At 41.3% G+C, this 21,423-nt stretch overlaps 1 protein-coding gene across 3 annotated transcripts in view; it reads right to left on the bottom strand.

Annotated features, from left to right (window-relative positions):
• Window positions 1-630: 630 nt before the first annotated feature.
• INTS7 (integrator complex subunit 7) overlaps window positions 631-21,423 on the bottom strand; it is a 64,124-nt gene continuing 43,331 nt past the window's right edge. Inside the window, exons 14-21 of one of the 3 annotated variants that reach the window (XR_009762416.1) lie at window positions 19,949-20,143; window positions 17,578-17,681; window positions 15,888-15,956; window positions 10,502-10,634; window positions 7,957-8,055; window positions 3,793-3,978; window positions 2,669-3,090; window positions 783-863 (exon numbers count right to left, since the gene is read on the bottom strand). Coding sequence is in view for 2 of the 3 variants with exons in the window: in XM_061625267.1 (XP_061481251.1) it covers window positions 2,788-3,090; window positions 3,793-3,978; window positions 7,957-8,055; window positions 10,502-10,634; window positions 15,888-15,956; window positions 17,578-17,681; window positions 19,949-20,143 (1,089 nt within the window). In the remaining variant the exon portion in view is untranslated. Of the gene's footprint in view, window positions 3,091-3,792; window positions 3,979-7,956; window positions 8,056-10,501; window positions 10,635-15,887; window positions 15,957-17,577; window positions 17,682-19,948; window positions 20,144-21,423 lie in introns of all 3 variants that reach the window. The other 2 variants (XM_061625268.1, XM_061625267.1) reach the window with 2 other exon arrangements.

Here is a 21,423-nt window from a genome sequence, read left to right as displayed (position 1 = left end):
ATCATCAACTCCAAATCACCCCAGCAGTTTCATGTAGATATATAGGAATACTCACTATTGCAGAAGGGAGGCAGTGGCTTCCAATTAAAAAGCGAACTCAGCCTCTATGAGCATACAGCCACTTTTTCAATCATGTGGGTATAGAGAAAGAAGGGCTGAAGGAGGATAGCTTATTCAATCACCTTCTAGAAGGCAGAGATTGGCTATTTCAATCTGAGGTGGAAAGATTCAGAGAAATTCCCCATGGTCAGCTTATGGTACCCTCACTTGCCTTTCGAGTGATCCCTATGTAAACTGGGAGAAAGTCTTGGTGTTAGATTAAGTCAAAGCTATATAATCCCAAATCAGTGATTGACTAGGTAGTTAAAAGTCCAAAAAGCGGAAGCGTGAAGCTTACCTTTTGCTCAAGAGGAAACTCCATCTGCCCATGTCAAACAGGACATTTCCCTTTGCTTGCTGTCAGAGGATTATTAATAGTTCACATAATTAACATGCTGCAGACAGGAGAGGTGACCAATTTCCTCGTGGAGGTGGGGAGACACTTTTAACACTAAAGGCAGTCAGTGAATCAAATATTGGCACTTAATAGCATTTTTACTGTCTTTTGTCACAAGAACGTCCAGATACAAATGAAAAATAAATCGTTTATTAGAATATTCTATACATAACAAAGGAGATCATCTGCTTAGCAAAGAATTAAGTAATAAAACCCATCTGAGTACGTTTTTGTTTTTAGCAGAAGTGCGGTCTTTTATATTGGAAAAAGTCTGTGTGCAATTATCCTCCAAACTCATGGCATTTTCAGTGAAAAAACATTCAGCCTTCATACTTGGATCCTCAAGAGCTGAGTGAGATACTGGCATCTGAAAACAAGAGGAGTCAATACATTGCAAATCCAGTAAGAGAATGCAAAGTCAATTACTTCCTGCATAGCTATAGCATACAATCCACAAACCAGTTATAGCGTATGCCCATTTCAGCAACTCAGATCCACTAGCTTTCTTTACATTTGTTACTCTGTCTTTAGTTTACATCAGTCTTTTTCACACAGTAGTTAATGGAAGGAGGCCTTCCATTCAGGACTCTTGTACAGAATGGAGCAAGAAATTATTACTACTAAAATTATTTTTATTCTGCCTTTCAGGATACCAAATCCTTCCAAGGCACCTTTACAGGCAACGGTAAAATGCATTTTTAAAAGCCACAAAACATACATATAAAAAGTCATCAGGATCCTTCCCACAGAGGAACTGATGACAGATGATCCTGTGATGCAGAGACAGGAGGTAGGGGAGAGCCCAGGTTCTGAGGTCTTCTTTGTCAGTCTCCTCACTCTACTGAAACGACTCATAAAACCATACAAAGTATATACCCTCTTAGATAAAGAGTACAGGCATTGGATCCTGTGTTGCCCCTCCAACCACATTTTGCTTTAGTGTGAGTTGCCTCTTCAAAAAAAACCTCTTAAAAGCAATCACAAAATTCTGAATGCACAATCCCTCTACAATGATGTTTTTTTTAAAAATGTTATAACACAAGCTTTTCTAATTTTTCAACTTTCTATCACAACTCTTTCTAACCTTTCAATCTATGTCTCTTGAGTGATGGGGACAGGACGGGGACCCAATCCTAACTGAAATGTCTTTTCCTATAAAGCAAGATAATCTCTTGTTTCCTAGTTGGCATCTCTTGAGCATTTTTATATACAGAAAACAAAAATGAGCAGCCATGAGATTCAAAGGCATAAAGAATATCTTGTTGATATTTGGAATGATACCCAAAACTCTTTAGTTTGGCAACATTCAAAATGATTACTTGCAATTATCCAGCCAGAATGTCTGGACATTTGTGCAAACTTTACATTTGTAGATGCACTGTATAACACTCAGGAAAAGTGTTTTACATACAGTACATAAAAATCCAATCTGATTTGAGAGATTGATTTGAGTAGCATTCAAATTCTTGCTCCTTGGAAAGTGGCAACTAGATTAACTCAAAGAAACATGGTGGAATGCAACCCAGGCAATTTTTACAGACTACCTTGCTCATTACCTGGCCACATTTGCACGTCATTCTATGTGCAAACTCTGCCACTGCCTTCCAAGAGGGAGCTGTCACTAATGAGGTACACATGAAGATGCATGGATGGGGAACTAATTACAGCCTGGAATAAGAATAGCTCTAAAGTGGCCTTCATAAAGGACCAGTTCACATGATCTTTTTTTGTGTGGTGGAATGCTGGTTACGAGGTGCACGAAAAGGACAGAAGTGATGGCTGGACTATGTAGTGAGACCAGATTTTAGCTCATTACACCATTCCAAAACTTGTGCTGAATGATGACAAGAAGAGCTGGATGTATGACAAAGCCATCTAAAATGGATTCAACCCTCTCATGCCCTTAGTGATATCTTCATATGAATAGGGTCACACAAATCTGAAGAAGTATGTAACTAAGGATTAATTCAATTTTAGAAAATTTTCCCCACACCACTGCCAATGCAGTATCAGTGGCATGGTGGAAGTTGCTGGAACTGTGAGCAGAACCACTTCATTTAACCAGCCATGTGGAGTGCCTCATCATGACTGTGTTTCAGTAATTGTGCTGCATTTTACAGGTGTGAACTGGGCCAAAGAAAAACAAAGGGGAGTGAAGATTATTGTAGTTACCTCAAAAGAAAAGAAAAGAAAAAAGGCCATCGTGGGGAATAGGCGTGGGAAATGAGAGCATCCAAATAAAAGGAATGTCTTTGACTTGGGCCCATGAGTGACAAGAGTACTTTGGAGTATTAAAAACGGGAATATGCAGTTCTTTGCTGTGGCTGAGGTTGCTGAGGCTGCTGTGGAGGCTGCTGCCCTTGTTGTTGCTGAAGTCGAATTTGCTGGGAGTATGGATCTTCAAGAGACTTAATCAACAGAGTGGTTTTTGGCCCAGTCTTCCATATGATGCCATTGAGATCTCTAACAGAGGACTCTACTGTAATGCTATGGGTGCCAACAATAATAAAGTTCAATAGGAACTGTGTGCTGAAGTAATCATTGTGAGGCTCAACCATCTGCTCCATCTCATTTGTCAGGCTGTCAATGGGCATCTGGGAAAGAAAACAAGAGTCGGAATGGCATTCTATACAGCAACCTGAAGGGAGCGTTTGATGCTTCAATTTTGCCATACACACATAGGTTTGGCTCATGGAAGACCACATCAGAACTTCCAGAGGCAGAACAAAATTAGCTGATGTCCTTTCCTTTAGTTTAAGATGTCTAAGCAAAATGTAAGAAGTCATTTACCAGTCTTTCCTAACTATCACAAACTGCTCAGCTGTCCATATCAAAAGTCCAGGGCTTGAGAACTTCTAGCTGACTGGCCATTCCAAGTGATCAGCACTCTCTTACTTTAGTAGATTTGCTTCCTGCTGCCAAACAGCTGTGTGTTTTTAGCCGCTTGTAATGTTAGGACATTTCAGAGCTACTGCCAAGGTAACAAGTGCAGAAAAGGATTATCTGTTCCAGTTGCCCTTTTCCTTGGAGATCCATGTATTCTGAATGAATAATACACCACGGGTGGGAAATTTGCCATGGAGATATGAATGTAACATCTAGACCAGATCTTACTTAAGGGTCTTGTTTTTAAAAGAACTAAAGCTATCACAGATGCTTACGCTCACATTAAAACAAGAATGCAGAAGTAAAAATCCTTGCTACACAACAGGAGAAAATGAAATCCCCATTCCAATTCTTCATGGGTTTCTGGAAGTCTAGCTGTTCACAGTTTACAGTTCCATATTGTTTCTTACCTTGTAGTCTTGTCCAGATTTGCTCTGAAGTGTTGAAGATACATTCAGACAGATGGACTGGATTTTGCGGAAAAGGCCTGGTTTGCAGCCATGCTGGACTACTCCCTCCACCTTTAACGCCAGTTGCTGGTTATTCTGAACTACAATGGGCTCAGCGGGGTTACGGGGAGATGGTGATAAGGCAAGCTGCAATACAGACAAAAAAGATTTGTATTTATTAAAGGGTGGACAGCATACAAGCAGGAACAAATTCTTCTCAACAGAAACAAGAAGCAAGTGGAAGATGGAGAGATAGCAAGGAACATTACAATGCTCAAGGAAAAGAATATCATGGACACAATCTGTGATCAGTGCATTTGTTGCGTAACTAGAGTGTTGACATACAAGTCTTCAAGTACTCCAAACCTGAAATGCATTTTCTCTAAACTGAACTGCAACTAACTTCTCTGTTAGAACTTTATTCTCCAAAGTAAGGACTCTGGTCTTAACAGTTCCATATTAGGGCAAGCTTAGTACTTCAGCACAATCAAGCAGTAATATGTTATCCGGATTGTATCACTTTTGGCTGCAACTGAAGGGCTGGATGGGGGCCAATAAATTGAGCAAGAATCCTAGTAAGATGGAAGCTCTGTGGGTGAACGCTTTTTGGGTCTAGGAAACAGGACAGTTCTCTGCTCTGGATGGGGATGCACTTCCTTTGAAGGAGCAGGTACGTAGCTTGACAGAGCTCCTGAATCCATCTCTGTCACTGGAGCCCTTAGTGGCTTCAGTAGCTAGGAGCACCTTCTACCAACTCTGGCTTGTGCAACAGCTACAAGCGGGTTCTTGGACTGGGATAGCTTAGCCATGGTAGTCCAAAGCAGTGGATTACTGCTATGTGAAGCCTCTGTGTCCTCCCCCTCACTGTTCTCTTTGTCATGAGGTGGTGAGGGTGATTACCTTTCTCCTCTTGAAAAATTATATAAAGCTGAAGGATGAAGCTGGAAGAACAATATTCCTATCTCCTCTTTCAGCTTTTTGTTCCTTTCAAGGTTCATATTGGCACCTGATCAGCTGAACGGATAGAAGAGCAACTGACAGGATAGAAGGAAAGAGGACTTAATCTGGGAGATCAGAGCAGAGTGACCAGGGGGAAGAGAGGTACAGAGAGGTGCTCATGAGCACACTGGATCCAGTAAAATAGATTCTTTTGCAATTGCAGAATTTTCTCACAGGTCCCCTCTCCTCAAATCACAGATCACATCCATTGACCGAAGCATAAAAATCATGGATCTGGTGGTGCTTTCCAGCAGTGCCATAGCACAAAAACATGGATCTGAGAAACATATCTTTTTTAAAAAAACAAAAAACAGATCACCTATGTAAAATTCATGAAGATTGGTGAGGATCTGTGGTTTTGATCAATGTGTCTGTGGTGCTGGCAATCATCAGATCCTTGATTTTTACTATGTAGTCTACCAAGACAAGCTTTAATTTGATGGTGGCTGTTTGGTAACTCCATGTAAAATCATGCTAATTCAAGAGGCCCCATTCTCATTCTACTGGATCTGGCTTTTGCCTGGAGCCCATGTAAAAATGAAGAACCCATGTGCGCAGGCATTTATTTTCTTTGTCTGTCAATTGGAGGAGACTACGACTTGGGGGGGGGAAGTAATTGGTCATGAACCCCTTGGAGCATTCCTGAAGAGAGGAGGTAGAAGGGGATCCAGGGGAGGGGTCCAGTGGTTTGCAACAAGGTTTCATCACTTTTGACAGTGACAGCTCCACCACCCTTAGCTCCAGGTACAACTGAAGAAACTGTCTGACCATGAACCAACCCCTTTACCTTCCCTCCCGCTCCCTCTTCACCCAAGCCTCTGCTGCCACACACAGCTCTGCTAGAGGAGGAGAAATCAGAGGCTCAACCTGAGTCAGTGTCCAAGGTGGATCTTGATAAAGTGCCACTGCTGCCATTGCCAAAGATGTGCAGACAGATGCACAGGTGTGTACAGATAGCAGCAGCTTTTCAACTTAGGAGGAGTGCCCATGCAGTGAAACTTTCCCCATGCAAATAGAGAGCCTGCCCTGGTCTCAGGGTGTGTGTTTAGTTGCTGTGACTACATCTGAGCTTTGAGTAGCCATGCCTGGTTATGCTGTGTTGAGATGCAGAATCCTGTGTAATCTGCAAACTAATCTATGAAACACTCTAAACTGAAATTCCACATTAAACATTAACAGAAAAAAACACACCAGTGAGTCTGAATCCAATGGAGTTGGGCCAGGACATAACCTGGGGAATGGTGCCCATAACACAAATTCAAAATGTGCCCACAGACCCCCAAAGACTGGCAACCCCTGCTTTAGCGGTATCACGTATATTTGCATATGTACATCGCTTAGAGTTTTCTGATTCAAGCAATAGCCTATTTAGGCTCCTGCGTCACAGTCTATACATTTTTATAATTATTATTATTACACCTTGTCTCCTGAATTTAACAGATGAGTTTAACTTTCATGCCCTTTCTTACATCTGCCCACATCAGATCTCCTTCGACATCCCTTAATTCTTGCCAATTTCTTTTTCAATGTTTAGAAAGCACGAATCTTGGAAACAATACATTTTTTAAAAAGTGGTTGGTTTTTTTATAAACCAAGTATAGAATCTTGGGGCCATATTCCATGCTAGTCCTGCTTGGAGTAGACCCACTGAAGTTAATAGACATGACTAACTAAGGTTCATTAATTTGAATGGGTCTACTCTGAGTGGGACTTAGCTGGACACAACCCTTAATTTCCCCCACTGCATAATGTAGAGTATTGTATTTTTGTTTTTTTTAGCAGAGAACACATGAACCAGTTTCTTTATTCTTCTTAAATTTATTAGTGTTACTCTATAGACAGCAAATAAGTAGAAAATGTGTGTGCTTTTTCAGCGTTCCCAGGACTTAAGACATCCTTTATAGCAAAAATGTGAGAGCAGCTTGTCCATGACTTCATTCCACAACATTATCTGGTTATGATCAATTACACGGGTCCTTTCCCCCTAACCACCACCTGGCCAAGATGGGGTGGGAATAAAGAATCTGTGTGATTTACCTGGGCTATGGCCTGGGCCTTTAAATATGACAGCAGCAGTGTGGGATGAAGCCACAGAAAAGCCTACTGTCACTATACCGTATAAAGGACATCTCAATGATCTCAGAGAGAGAAGCCTTATGCTCTGAAGCATGAATTGTGCGACATTTTATATCTTTCAGGTAAGCTCTTTTGTTTGTTAAGAGCCCGTAACTTTTGACTCTGACAATCATAAGTACACATACTCTAAGCAACTACAAATAGACATTAACTCTACTGTTATTGACACAGCCAACTGATTAGACTGAAGGAGGCTTGGTTCCATGGGCCTACTATAAGAAGAAACGTATGAGTTGCATCAGTGCTGCGGAACTCCTTTCTAGAGAGGTTCTTCCTGCAGTCTTCCTGGTGAGTTGCAGAAAGCTGAGGAACACCTTCCCGTTTAGGGGAGTATGTGGCCTTTGGGGAACAATCCTGGCTGGCTGTTCATATTGTTCGCTTATTTTATTTCATGGTAATTTGTTCTTCATTTCATACTGTAATTACTGATTTATCTTGATACTGTTTTTATTATTATTCTAACAAGAATAGGATAATAATATTCTTCTTATTCTAATAGGCAAAAAAAATTTGTGGTTTAAGAATGTACCTATAGTCAACAGATATTTGACTAAACTTTAAAAAGCAGGGAAATTGGGCAGCTATAGTAAATGCACCAGGGGAGCAGGAGACCTGACCTCCTCTCTGAGATATTGGACTGCCCTACAAATTGGTCAAAATGCAAACACAATTTGGGTTGGTCTTTCACAGTCCAATCCACTTGCTGTGTAGCTTGCAAGAATTTTGTAACATGTGCCTCTGTCAGATCAAACAAGATGCAACGAGGAGGATCTGAACATAATCTCCCACTAAATGTTTTTTAAAAAAATCAGAGCAGATGTAGGGAACTGTGTCCAAATCCAATCACATTTTAACTTACAGACAATGGGAAAATTGAGATCTGGATCAGCAACAGTCCTCCTTCCCCATCCACTGCCTGCCAGCACAGAGATTATAGACAAAATTCCTCTGCATTAACTGCAGTTAAAATTTGGTGACACTATAGCTTACCTTAATGCTAGTTGACTGAAGCTTCTGGAAAAAATACCTCTGAAATGACAAGGGAACTTTCAGCAAGGCAATGACTGCACTGCATAGACAAGCTGTGTGCTGGAACAAAACAATGCCAAGCCAGATCAGAACTAATCCTTTTTACAGCAGGAATAGGAAACAGCATGTACTTTAGGTATTAGCACTGCAGTCCCTAGCACTTGAAAAGCCAAGACAATGTGCCATCAAGAACATGGAGCAGGCCAGCCCCACCCCAACCTGGTGCCTGCCAGATGTTTTGGACTACAGCTTCTATGACCTGATGAGAGTTGCAGCCCAAAACATCTGGCAGGCACCAGGCTGGAGTATTATTAATATTTATTAAAATTATTCTGCCCTTCCTCCCAAAGGAGCCCAGGGCAGCAAACAACAAGTGATAAAATCATTTAAAAAACAAATTAAAAATACAGATAAAGGCAGCCTACAGACATGGTGGAAAGCCCAACAAATCCAGTTTCTTTTCTGTATTGGGACAAGAGAGTGGCCTCCAAAACAGCCTTGTAGCAGTAAACTGGGAGACAGCACAAAGCTGTTTCTAGTCCCCTGATCATTCTTGTTGCCCTTCTTTGAACCTATTCCAGTTTGTTGGCATCCTTCTCAAATTGCAGTGTCCAGAACTGACACAATACTCAATAAGAGGTCTAACCAGTGCTGAACAGAGAGAAACTAGTAATTCACGTGATTTGGAAACAATACTTCTGTTAATGCAGCCTAAAAGAGCATTACCCTTGTTAAATTCCATTCTGTTGTCTTCAGCCTAATGCTCCAGCCTATCAAGATCACTTTGAATTTTGTTTCCGTCTTCCAGACTATAAGCTATCCCTCTTAATTTTTATCATCAGCAAATCTGATAAGCATTCCCTGCACCTCCTCATCCAAGTCATTAATAAAAATGCTGAAGGGCCCAAGACCGAGCCCTGGAGTACCCTGCTGCTTACCTCCCCCGTTTGAGAAGGAACTATCTATAAGCACTCTTGAGTACAATTCTGTAGCCACCTGTGGATCCACTTAAAGTTGTTCCACCCAGCCCACATTTAGCTAGTTTGCTAATCAGAATATCATGGGGCACTTTGTCAAAAGTTTTGCTGAAGTCGAGATACATTATTTCCACCACATTGCTACATTCTACCAGAGAGGTTACCCGATCAAAAAATGAGATAAGACTAGTCTGGCAGGATTTGTTCATGACAAATCCACATTGGTTTCTAGTAATCACTGCATTGTTTTCAGACTGACCACTTTATAATCTGCTCCAGAATTTTCCCAGGGATTGATGTCAGACTGACTAGTTTGTAGTTCCCAGTTTCCTCCTTTCTACACTTTTTGAATACAGGGGCAATATTTGCCCTTCTTCAGTCATCTGACACTTCACCCATCCTCCATGATTTCGCAAAATTGACAGTGGTTCTAAGAATTCTTCAGCTAGTTCCTTCATTACTCTAGGATGCAGTTCATCTGATCCTAGAGATTTGAACTCATTCAAAGTAATTAGGTATTCTTTGACAATTTGTCTATCAATCTCAAGCTGCAATCCTATTCTTTCAGCTTGTACTTTACATTTGCCAGGTCATAGACTCTATTGGGAGAACACTGAACCAAAGTAGGAATTGAGCACTTCTGCCTTTTCTTTGTCATCTGTTATCATGTTGCCATCCTGATCGAGTAGCTGTACCACCATTTCTTTCTCTGTCTTTTACTATTCATATACCCTCAAGAAAGCTTTTTTGTTATTGCGTTTAGCATCCCACACCAACCTCAACACATTCTCAGCTTTAGCCTTCCTGATATCATCCCTGCAATTCTGTGCTACCTGTCTGTTTTCTTCCTTTGTGCCCTGGCCTTCCTTCCACTTCCTAGATGTGTCTTTTTGTTGTTGTTTTCAGGTCATCTCTAAGCTTTTTATGAAGCCACACTGGCTTCTTCTGCTGTCTTACCCCTTTTCTCCTTGTTTGAAATTGTGCCTTTAGAATTTCCTTGTTTAGAAACTCCTACCCATCCTGGACTCCTTTTCGCATCAGGGTTGCTCACCATGGAACCTTACTCATCATTGTTCGGAGTTTATTATAATCGGCTTTCCTGAAGTTCAGAGTACATGTATGGCTACACTCAGCTTTTGCTTCCTTTAAAATCAATAAAATCAAAATGTTGATACACTAATAGCTAAAAGTCATCAGTGTTGCTCCTACCATCCTTACAGCTTTAGTGAATAGATAACAGATTAATGCTGTATCTCAACGTCACTCCTAACTTGGCCACTTAACTGTGCAATCCTATGCATGTCTCCTCAGAAGTATATAACTGGCACTATCATTAAATTAAGCAATCTAAGCATAAAATGAATCTCCAACTTTGTTTTATACTAGAAACTGATTTTCTTTCTTCTCTTTGTTACTATGCTATTTGTGGCAAATGAAAAACCTGGACAGACGATCTTTGACTTCTTGATTCTAGCAAATGTAAAGAAATATATTTTACAAGTCTCTATGACAAGGTAGCTGTTACTTGCCATGTAAGATACTGGTGCATATTTTCTGTTCAGTGATTCCACTTCCTCCAACACATGACTGAACACAGACATCATTCTTCTTTCATATTCACTTGTGGCATGTGCCACTCCAGCAGAGCCATATTCTTGAAAACTAAAAAAAGAAATTTATTCCAGTGATGCCCAATATGTGTCTTTTACTAACCTTTCCCAAGCACCTTGTATATTTTTACAGTGATTTGGGCCTCCAGGTTGGTGAGAAGATCATCATAATGTCTATATAAAATTGACAACTGATGGGCAAACAAAGAATCTCAACTGCACAGCCTCTTACAAATTTTTTGTCCTCTTCAATACTGTACTCATTACACACCCTTAATCTGAACATCTCAAATTCACATAAATATACATTATCTTTTTTAAAAGATCCCTGAATACAGCTGAGACACATCTGCATAGCAGTTGCTTGTGCTCCAAGTTGAGCACTTTCAACACTGAACTGAATACATGGGGATTGTTCTCTGAAAAGACAGGCAAGGTTTAGCACTACATCTGAACCACTGAAGCCCACTGTGAATCGTTTGCAAGGCACTTTGAGGGTAAAGTTGCTTTCCTCCATAGCAATCTTGATACCCCATCCACATCTACTCTAATCCCCAGTGAGGTATCCAATGCAACATCTGCTGCATCTTCTTGGGATCAGTTTCAGTTGATGTGGCCTGATGACATGGACAAGGTGCTTGCGATGATGCAGCCAGCAACGTGTCCTCTTGACCCTTGCCCTTCGTGGCTTATTAAAGCTTGCCAAGAGGGTACAACCAAGTGGATCCAGGCTATAGTCAATGCGTCTTTGCGGGAGGGAGTGGTCTCAGCCATCCTGAAAGAGGCGGCGATCCAACCGCTCCTGAAAAAGCCCTTGGGAGTGGTCATCAGGAGATTTGGGGTAAGGTGTTAGCAGTACACTGACAATACCCAGCTCTATTTCTCTATAACTTCTGAATCGGGAGAGGCAGTGCAAACCCTGGATCAGTGCCTAGACCAGCCTTTCCCAACTAGTGGGCCACCAGATGTTGTTGGACTACAACTCCCATCAGCCTCAGCCAGCATTGTCAATGGTCAGGAAAGATGGGAATTGCGTTCCAACAACACATGGTGGCCCACTAGTTGGGAAAGGCTGGCTTAGACCCAGTGGTAGACTAGATGAGGGCCAATAAACTGAGTCTGAATCCTAGCAAGACAGAAGTGCTGCAGCTTGGTGGTTCCCGAGTTCAAATAATTGGTCAGTTGCCTACTTTATATGGGGTTGTACTCCCTCTGAAAGAGCAGGTTCGTAGTCTAGGGGTGTTCTTGGATACATCTTTGTCACTAGAGGCCCAGGTGACCTCAGTGGCTAGGAGTGCCTTTTATCAGCTTCAGCTGGTAAGACAGTTGCAGCTGTTTCTGGACTGGGATAGCCTGACCATTATTGTCCATGCACTGGTATCCCCCAGGCTGGATTAATGTAACAAGCTCTATGTGGGGCTGTCCTTAAGGCTGGTCCAGAAGTTACAACTGGTGCAAAATGCGGCAGCACAACTGCTCACTGGGGCAGGTTATCCCGCTGCCCATTAGCTACCGGGCCATGTTCAAGTTTCTAGTTTTGGTGTACAAAGCCCTACGCAGCTTGGGACCAAGATATCTTTATATGCCCAGTTGATCACTGTACTCTGCAGGTGAGAGCCTTCTGCAGATATCATCTTTTCAGGAGGTCCGCTCCACACCACATAGGAAGTGGACCTTTAGTGTTATGGTACTGACACTCTGGAATTAGACAGGTGCCATCTCTGTTATTTTTTCAGCGCCTACTGAAAACTTTGCTCTTTCAACAAGCCATAAGAACATAAGAACATAAGAAGAGCCTGCTGGATCAGGCCAGTGGCCCATCTAGTCCAGCATCCTGTTCTCACAGTGGCCAACCAGGTGCCTGGGGGAAGCCCGCAAGCAGGACCCGACTGCAAGAACACTCTCCCCTCCTGAGGCTTCCGGCAACTGGTTTTCAGAAGCATGCTGCCTCTGACTAGGGTGGCAGAGCACAGCCATCACGGCTAGTAGCCACTGATAGCCCTGTCCTCCATGAATTTGTCTAATCTTCTTTTAAAGCCATCCAAGCTGGTGGCCATTACTGCATCTTGTGGGAGCAAATTCCATAGTTTAACTATGCGCTGAGTAAAGAAGTACTTCCTTTTGTCTGTCCTGAATCTTCCAACATTCAGCTTCTTTGAATGTCCACGAGTTCTAGTATTATGAGAGAGGGAGAAGAACTTTTCTCTATCCACTTTCTCAATGCCATGCATAATTTTATACACTTCTATCATGTCTCCTCTGACCCGCCTTTTCTCTAAACTAAAAAGCCCCAAATGCTGCAACCTTTCCTCGTAAGGGAGTCGCTCCATCCCCTTGATCATTCTGGTTGCCCTCTTCTGAACCTTTTCCAACTCTAGAATATCCTTTTTGAGATGAGGCGACCAGAACTGTACACAGTATTCCAAATGCGGCCGCACCATAGATTTATACAACGGCATTATGATATCGGCTGTTTTATTTTCAATACCTTTCCTAATTATCGCTAGCATGGAATTTGCCTTTTTCACAGCTGCCGCACACTGGGTCGACATTTTCATCGTGCTGTCCACTACAACCCCGAGGTCTCTCTCCTGGTCGGTCACCGCCAGTTCAGACCCCATGAGCGTATATGTGAAATTCAGATTTTTTGCTCCAATGTGCATAATTTTACACTTGTTTATATTGAATTGCATTTGCCATTTTTCCGCCCATTCACTCAGTTTGGAGAGGTCTTTTTGGAGCTCTTCGCAATCCCTTTTTGTTTTAACAACCCTGAACAATTTAGTGTTGTCAGCAAACTTGGCCACTTCACTGCTCACTCCTAATTCTAGGTCATTAATGAACAAGTTGAAAAGTACAGGTCCCAATACCGATCCTTGAGGGACTCCACTTTCTACAGCCCTCCATTGGGAGAACTGTCCATTTATTCCTACTCTCTGCTTTCTGCTTCTTAACCAATTCCTTATCCACAAGAGGACCTCTCCTCTTATTCCATGACTGCTAAGCTTCCTCAGAAGCCTTTGGTGAGGTACCTTGTCAAACGCTTTTTAAGTACAAACTATGTACTTTTAAGTGAAGTACACTATGTACACTATGTACTTTTAAGTGTACCTTTTAAGTGAAGGCCTTATCCCAGTCTGCGTCTGTGCTAGAATTGCTTTAATATATTTTTAAAGTTGTTTTTTTAAAGATGTTTTGTTTTAAAATGTTTTAAAGTACTGTAGTTTGTTTTTCAGATGTTTGAAAATGCTTTCAGTGTTTTTGTTTGCTGCCCTGGGCTCCTTCTGGAAGGGCAGGATATAGACAACAACAGTTTTAGAAAGTGTGTACAGCCTATGTAGATTAAGATTTAATAGGCACAGGTTTAATTTTGCAACCCCCATTTTTAAGTGAGCCATTACTACTTAAGCACATTTTTTTTTCTAAATTCTCTTCTCATCCAATCTGATCCAATTTCTGTTGTATCAACAGAAATCAGAGCCAGCCCAAAGGGGAACCTTTTACCAGTCCTAAGCAGGCTTACATTGCTAACTTTGTCACTAGAGAAACTCCTTTAAAGTCAATGTGTTACACCAGAGATTAATTATCTTGTTAATTTAGGGGACTTCAGTAAGCGAAGGAAGAAAACAGAGATTATTCAAGGGATTCCAAATGGAATGAGAGCAGGAAAAAAAATGAAGTTAAGGTGGAATTTTAAGCACAATTACTTGGAATTTAGTTCCATTGAAATTGCTAGTGCTTACATCAAAGTAAGTTTATTTAAGACCAGATATATAAGCAATACAGGGAGAAAGTACTTATATCTAAAAAGAAAAAAAACTCCAACAAGAACTTGTGGCCTCTCATCTTGACCTCTAAGGTTTCTTAGAGTGTCCTCAGTGAGAAGATCACAAATGACTGACAAGCTCTCCTGGAAGACAAGTTGTGTAACATTACTGATCTGTCCCTGCAATGTGTTCAAGCATGGGGATATTGGGCATGATCTAGGCTGTGCTTTAGGTTCACATGGGTCAATGATGAGGTCCAAGCCAGTGAACTAAATATGCACCTTAAAACATGCCCCAGAATCCTCTGTAATATTCAGGGGTTCCATGACAGATATGCAAGCGTTCCGCAGGGACAAAGACTGAGAAGCACTAAACCAGCCTTTCCCAACCTTTAGGTCCCCTGATGTTGCTGGACTACAATTCCCATCATCCCTAGCAATCATGACCAATGGTCAGGAATTATGAGAACTGGAGTCCATCAACATCTGGGGACCCAAAGCTTGGAAAAGGCTGTGCTAAACTATGGCACCTCAGTTTTGCATAGGTGCAATATTCAGATTGTGTTCGTTTTTAGAGAAAATAATAAGCGTCTTAAAAGTTAAAACTGCCTAACTACAAGACTAACTACCATTACTTGAATCTGATTTTCTAAATATTTTCTGCCACTCCCAGCCAACTTCATTCAGCCTGGGGGTTGCTAACCTGGTGCTCTCCCACTGTTGTTGACTTCAACTCCCATTAGCCCTAGCCAGGGTCAGAGCCGATTAGAAATGTAATACAACTGGAGGAATACAGGTTCCTTATCCCTGATTTAGCCCAGTCATCAATTCACTTCAGGGAAACCAGGCCTCCCTTCAATAAATGTCTAATTTTTGTTGTCCTAATGACTCTTAAGAGTAAACAAGAATCTGCTGAATTTTATAGTATTACCCTTTCACACTGCAATTTCATATTGGGTGCAAGTACATACATCTCATTACCAACAGTGCTAATAGTTTAATTTATACTAATGTTCCTAGACCACCTTTTGATTTAAACAACATTTTCAATATGACGTTATTGTCAAAATTTAAGAAACATACACAACTATAAAATTTAACTATAATTTTGGAGCCGAGGAAAAAGACAAAAATGTAAGAATAATATGATAAAAACAACAAATTAACCTTTCTGAATGACAATAAGCATGCACTACATTATTCATTTAATGAATGAAACATCCTGAAATGATTCACAATAAAATATATATAAAACATATAAACATACATAAATAAAAAATATAGAAGGCTAAATTAATCATTTAGTTTTCAGTGAAATACAAGTTTCAGATGAGCAAATAAACTAAAGGGCAATTTGAATAGACTCTCCCTTATGCTCCAAAACATTTGATAACTTTGCACATCTTTGATTTCACAACAGCATTGACTAGATAAACTACTACTGGATTTTTCACTTTGATTATTTTCTAATTTAAGTAGCCACTAATGAAAAGACTGGGTGATAAGGGGTTGAAGAAAGTAAGTCTGCATCATACTTACCTTGCAGAATCAGGATCTAAAATCAGGGCTTCAATTGCATGAGATACCAATAAGCAACTCTGCTGTTGTCTGATGTGATGTTAAAGGTAAACAAATGAAAGATGCAAAATCTAATATATGGTTCATAAAAATGATGGTCATGAGTTAGAATCAGCATGGCCTTCATTTCTAGGGATCATCATAATACAGGATAAGTTCAAGCAATTTGATTGCATAGATCACTTCACACAGTTTGGATGCAATGCTGAACCATAGTTTACCCTATGCAAATGAGCCTAGATGAGTCTCAGGTTCACGTACTCCCTCCTGATGTGGCCATGAAGAGTCAATTTCAGCCCAAGCTATTTACTGGGCAGCCTGCACCCATACTACCCTGCCCACATTTTAAAATCTGTTTGGGAGGCTCTCCTGCGCCTAACCCTTATGTCAGTAAGGTGGGAGACCAAGAGGGAGGGGTCCTTCTATATGGTGGTCCTGCAGCTATGGAACGCCTTCCCAGTGAACCTGTGTTAAATCCTTACACTGCAGTCTTTTCTGCCCTGAAGACTCATTTTTCAACGGGCTTTCTAGGCATGATGTTTGGTAGCTGGGTGATAGTCCTACTCAATTATGTTCTCTCATAGTTCTATATTTTTTTTACATCATGTTGATTTGTAGTGTCTTATAGTTTTAAGTTTTGCATGGTTTTATCTTTTGTGCTGTTTTTATCTTGTTTTGCTTGTAAGCCTCTTTGGATAGGAATTTGCCCAGAAAAGCAGCTTAAAATTATTTTAAATAAATAAAATTTGCTTTTTGGTTTAAATCAGAGTTTGGTCATTACATCTGAACTGGGACAAACTGTGATTAATTTAAACTATGGTTTATTGCAGGGGTAGGGAACCTGTGACCCTCCAAATGTGATTGGGCTTACAGCTTCCATCACCCCAGACCACTAGCCACGCCAGCAGGGGCTGATGGAAAGTCTAGTCCCACAACATTTGGAGGGCCACAGGTTCCCCATCCATGGTTTATTGAAGCAAGCCGAAAATCAAACTGTAGCTTCTAAACTTGGCTTATTTAAAAAACCCATTATTTACATTAACCACTGGTTGCCCTGTGTTGGACATAACAGACTGTTAAGCCACATAACAAATGCTCCCAAACTCCTCATGAGCAAGGAGAAAGAGGAGAGGGGAGGAGAATCCTTAAACAGTAGAGCAGGGGAATGAAGAGATCCTGCTCCCTTGCCCTTACAGATCCAACTTCTCCCCAAGCAAAATTAAATAGAGAACCCTACAGACACTATCTAAAAGATGTAAAATTAAACCAAGTCCTGGTTGACTGCACAATGCACATTTAAGGTTTCAGAATCAATGCCTTGCATATCCAGATATCTCAGATAGCATGACTGGGCAAAATTTCTGCTCCAGACCTTAGAAAACCATTGCTGATGTAAGGACAGTACTGAAAAGTCTATACTGAGCCAGATGGAACACTGATCTAACTTGTATGAAAGGCATTATGATGAATTCTGGCTAACAAACTGCAATAATGTTTGAAATTGCCTTTAGAAATAATGGGTATGTTGAAATTGTAAGAAAGTTATGTTTGCCCCACCTCCTAAGTGCCAATAATAAATCCTTAGGTTGTCTTTACAAGGCATACCCTTAGAGAAAAATAACCAGGCCCTGTGCTTTTAAAAGTAGGATACAGCTCCACATTCCTCAGAGTTGCAGAGTCTGCATCAAATGATGATTGATAGAGATCTCCATATCTTGCCGCAAGGTTCCTGAATTCTTCCATAGACAGCTTCATCTACAGCAGCAAAGGAGCGGGGATAAAACAAAACACTACTCATGATTGATGACATAAGGCTGAACTGAACCAAAAAACCTAATAGCATGCCTATGCTAAAAATGTGCCTACACTCACTTTTCTTATTTGTTTCTTTTAGGCCACAAAAGTAAAAAGGTCAAACAAATTCAATCACAGCACTCCTGCACTGAGCCTCGTATCATCAGGTCAACTGGCAAGACTCTGTACCTTATCTCCACCCTGCCTTGGAATGCAGGCTCACCTGAAGCCACTTGAGTTTCCCTGCTTTCTTTGGCTCCCGTCTCCTACCAGCCCCTACAAACGGAAGCAGCAGCAGGTTACTGGCAGGCTGGCAGAATCCAGTTACAGCTTGTGCCTCAAACATGTCTGTTCTTTCTTTGCCTAGTTGAAAGTTGCTTTTACCTCACCTCTTGTGCAGTGATTCTCTCTTCCCTACCTATGTGCTCTTCAACTTTCTCTCTGATCTTGCCTCTTAATCAGATTCCTGCCTTATACCCCACAATCTGCCCATGCAAATTTAGGTTAGTATCTATTAGGAGCAGAGCCTTTTCTCTTGTGAAATATTCTCTTCTATAAGAACTGCCAGGCTAAATTGAGTCTTGCTTGTAGAAGGCAAATTAAAATTACTGCACTCTGCCAGTCGTTTGGAATCTGAAGGTTGAAGTCTTTGCTGCTGGATTTTTTGTATTATTAATTTGCTTTAAAATTCATAAAACAAAAGCAAATTTTATGTGATTTCAGAGGCTCCTTCTGTGGCAAAATGCAGGTAATTTATTTACTGGGCAAAACAATTCAATGGGGGTGGGGGAAAGACAATCCAGAACCCTGCCAGTCTTCCACCAGTCAGAGTGGAAGGTCAGGGAAGAAAATGGAAGGATAGTAAACTTTTAGAGCTGGTGCATTTCCCCCTCCTTTATTGGGTGAGTGTGGGTGTTAGGGGAATGGGACAAAACAACCCAAATAGGGCTGTACGGTAACCCATTATCTTTTATTTATTTATTGGATTTGAATACTGTCTTTTTGCCAAGGCACCCAAGGCGCTTTACAGTTTTAAAATACTAAAACAAGTAAATTATATAAAATGAAGAGTGACAAGAGTCCTCTCAGGCCAACTGGGAGCTGATGGTCCAAGCTCTTAGTCCTGAGCTCCCTTGCTTCTTCCTTCCCTCAGGCCACACAGTGCTCCAGGGAACGTTGAGAAGGGGCTGCCCCCAACAAGCCGTTGATGGTTCTGCCAGGAGCCAATGATGGTTCTGCCTGGGAGCTCTCCCTTCTCCCTTCCCTCAGGACACAGATCAAGCAGCCCCAGAGAAGATGGGGGAGGAGCTGCCCCAGCATGTCTCTCTGGCTGTTGATGGTTCTGTTGGAAACTAATGGTATCTGTGCTCCCTGACTTCTCATTCACTATGCTTTAACAAGATGTATGAACTGGGTCAGTGTGTATTTTGCATTATGTGCATTGTAAAGTTTGTTCTCAATTTACCAGTGTTTGGTGAAATTAAACAAACCACCATCTCTGGTTCTGACGTACCCCTAAGCCAGAGATTGCATTTGGTTTCCTCCATGCACTATCAAGGAGGAGCAAAGTGGACACGTTTGGTGCATTCATGGCAAGACATTAACTCTAGTGCGAATAAGGGTCCAGTAGGACAGGAACATTTTAACAAATCAACTGCGAAATGAATGCAGAGAAAGGGAACTGTTAACATGCCCCCAGAAGGGAAATAAGGAGTGGGGAGTGAATACTTCCCCTGGGAGCACATTTCAAAGCTTTGGACCTGCAACTGAAAAAGCCATGTTTCTTATGAAGACCATTCTAGACTCCACATACAGTGGAACCTTCACACTGGGAATCATTCAACAGATCTGACTGTACTAAACCAGGGGTGGGGAACCTGTTGTACTTCAGCTCCCATCATTCCCAGCCAGTACGGCCCATTTTCAGGGATAATGCGAGTTAAGTCCAGCAACATCTGGAAGGTAGGCACAGGTTCTATACTCCAGCACTAACCAATTGAAGTAAGCAATATTCTTTCTGCAGAAGGTCTGTACCATCCCAACATGCATATAGGAGAACACAGTTGCTTCAGCTCATTGAAAAAGGAGCCTTGTTCTCTAATGATTAGCTGTAGGGTAGCTACTGGTCACTTTTTTTGTCACAGAATTCACTATTCTCTTCTCAGTACACCAATCCAAGGAAAAAATATAATTGCACAATCACAACAGAGGCAGACTAGAGCACATGCCTGGTTGGAAATGCGCCCACACCGTTGAAGGTCACTACCAGAGGCCATGGCAATGGTTGTGGCAATGGCAGGTGGGGGACTAGTCTTCAGGCTATTACAGGTGCAGATGAGCTGAGAGAAAGCCTGAAGAAGGTCAATCCGGAGTTTGACAAACCCACACTGAAAGCTCAAAGGGTTAAGGGGCGTGCTGGCGGCCTGAAAAACAAACAAAACACAGAAGCAGAACTTTGAGGTTGTTGATCTGAGTCAAAAGCAAACATGTCTTTAAATAATACCCTTTCAATTACAGAAATCATCTTCCTAGAATAATACTTTATTTAGATAATGTAGGATATTTTACCTAGATGATGTGGGATTACTTAATACTTGCACAGCTGAAATTTATGGATGGTACTTCATGCATATATTCTGAAGCATATATTCTATTGGTGCTTGGGGGCAGGAGGGTTCACCTTTTATACCATTTAGATTCCAAAACACACATAATTTAGATTAGGAGTAGGCAGAGTTCAAGCCTACAAGATCTACTTTGTTTTTTATTAGAACCCCAAGATTCACTAATACAGATGCAAAAGATACATACTTAAAATTGAAGAATTCTTAGCCCTAGAATTTTTTTGAGTACTACAATTTCAACACAAAAAGACCTCGTTACTCCAAACTTTCTTCATTTCAAGTAGTATAATTTAGGAGAGGGTGTGGGGAATCATTTGTTGTTGCTATTATTAAAAAAAGTTACAAATCTTTGATGTTTTAAAAATCTCCCAGTAGATCCAGATTTACCTTTTGCCCACCTGGTTTAAACTTCCCTTTTCCGACTTCCAGAATGTTGGGATCTTGCATCCGCAACCACCTCTGGTTTATTGAAGCTATAGTTTCTAACCTCATCTTGTATGAATAAATCATAATTTAACCACAGGTTGCCCTGGGTTGGACATAACCGACCAAATTTAGTTTAAACCAGGAAACAAATGCTTCCAATCTCCTCTTCATGACCACGCTGGAGGCAGTGGCGGGGGGGAACAGTGCTTAAATAGCAGGGCGGGGGAATGGGCAGATCCAGTTCCCTTTCCCTTATAGATCAAACCTTGCCTACCTAGCAAAATTAAGCGCGCAATCTTGCAGCCACTATCTAAATGATGTAACATTGGTAGAATGCATGTTCAAGGTTTCAGGTTTAATCCCTTGCATGTCCAGCTGTCTCAGATGGTAGTATTGGGCAAGACTTCTGCTTGAAAACTGCCTAGCAAATGGGTCACAGCTGATCCCCAGAGAGTCCCAAGTCTGGTTCTACAGGAACAGGTGTCACCAGATCACAGATCGGAAGGGTTCTGCTGGATAGCTACTTGAGGAAACTTCATGGAAGCATCAAAATAGACTTTCAGTGCCTCTGCTGCCCCATAGTAGGCACAATTATGTGCTCCAATTTGTGTTCACTCAACTTCACAGCAGTTGTGCCAATTGAGTTCTAACCA

Source organism: Rhineura floridana, chromosome 4 (genome assembly GCF_030035675.1).
Source record: "Rhineura floridana isolate rRhiFlo1 chromosome 4, rRhiFlo1.hap2, whole genome shotgun sequence".
Lineage (NCBI taxonomy): Eukaryota > Metazoa > Chordata > Lepidosauria > Squamata > Rhineuridae > Rhineura > Rhineura floridana.
The sequence above is the reverse complement of the archived record's forward strand: the minus strand, read 5'-3'. Positions and strand labels throughout refer to the sequence as shown.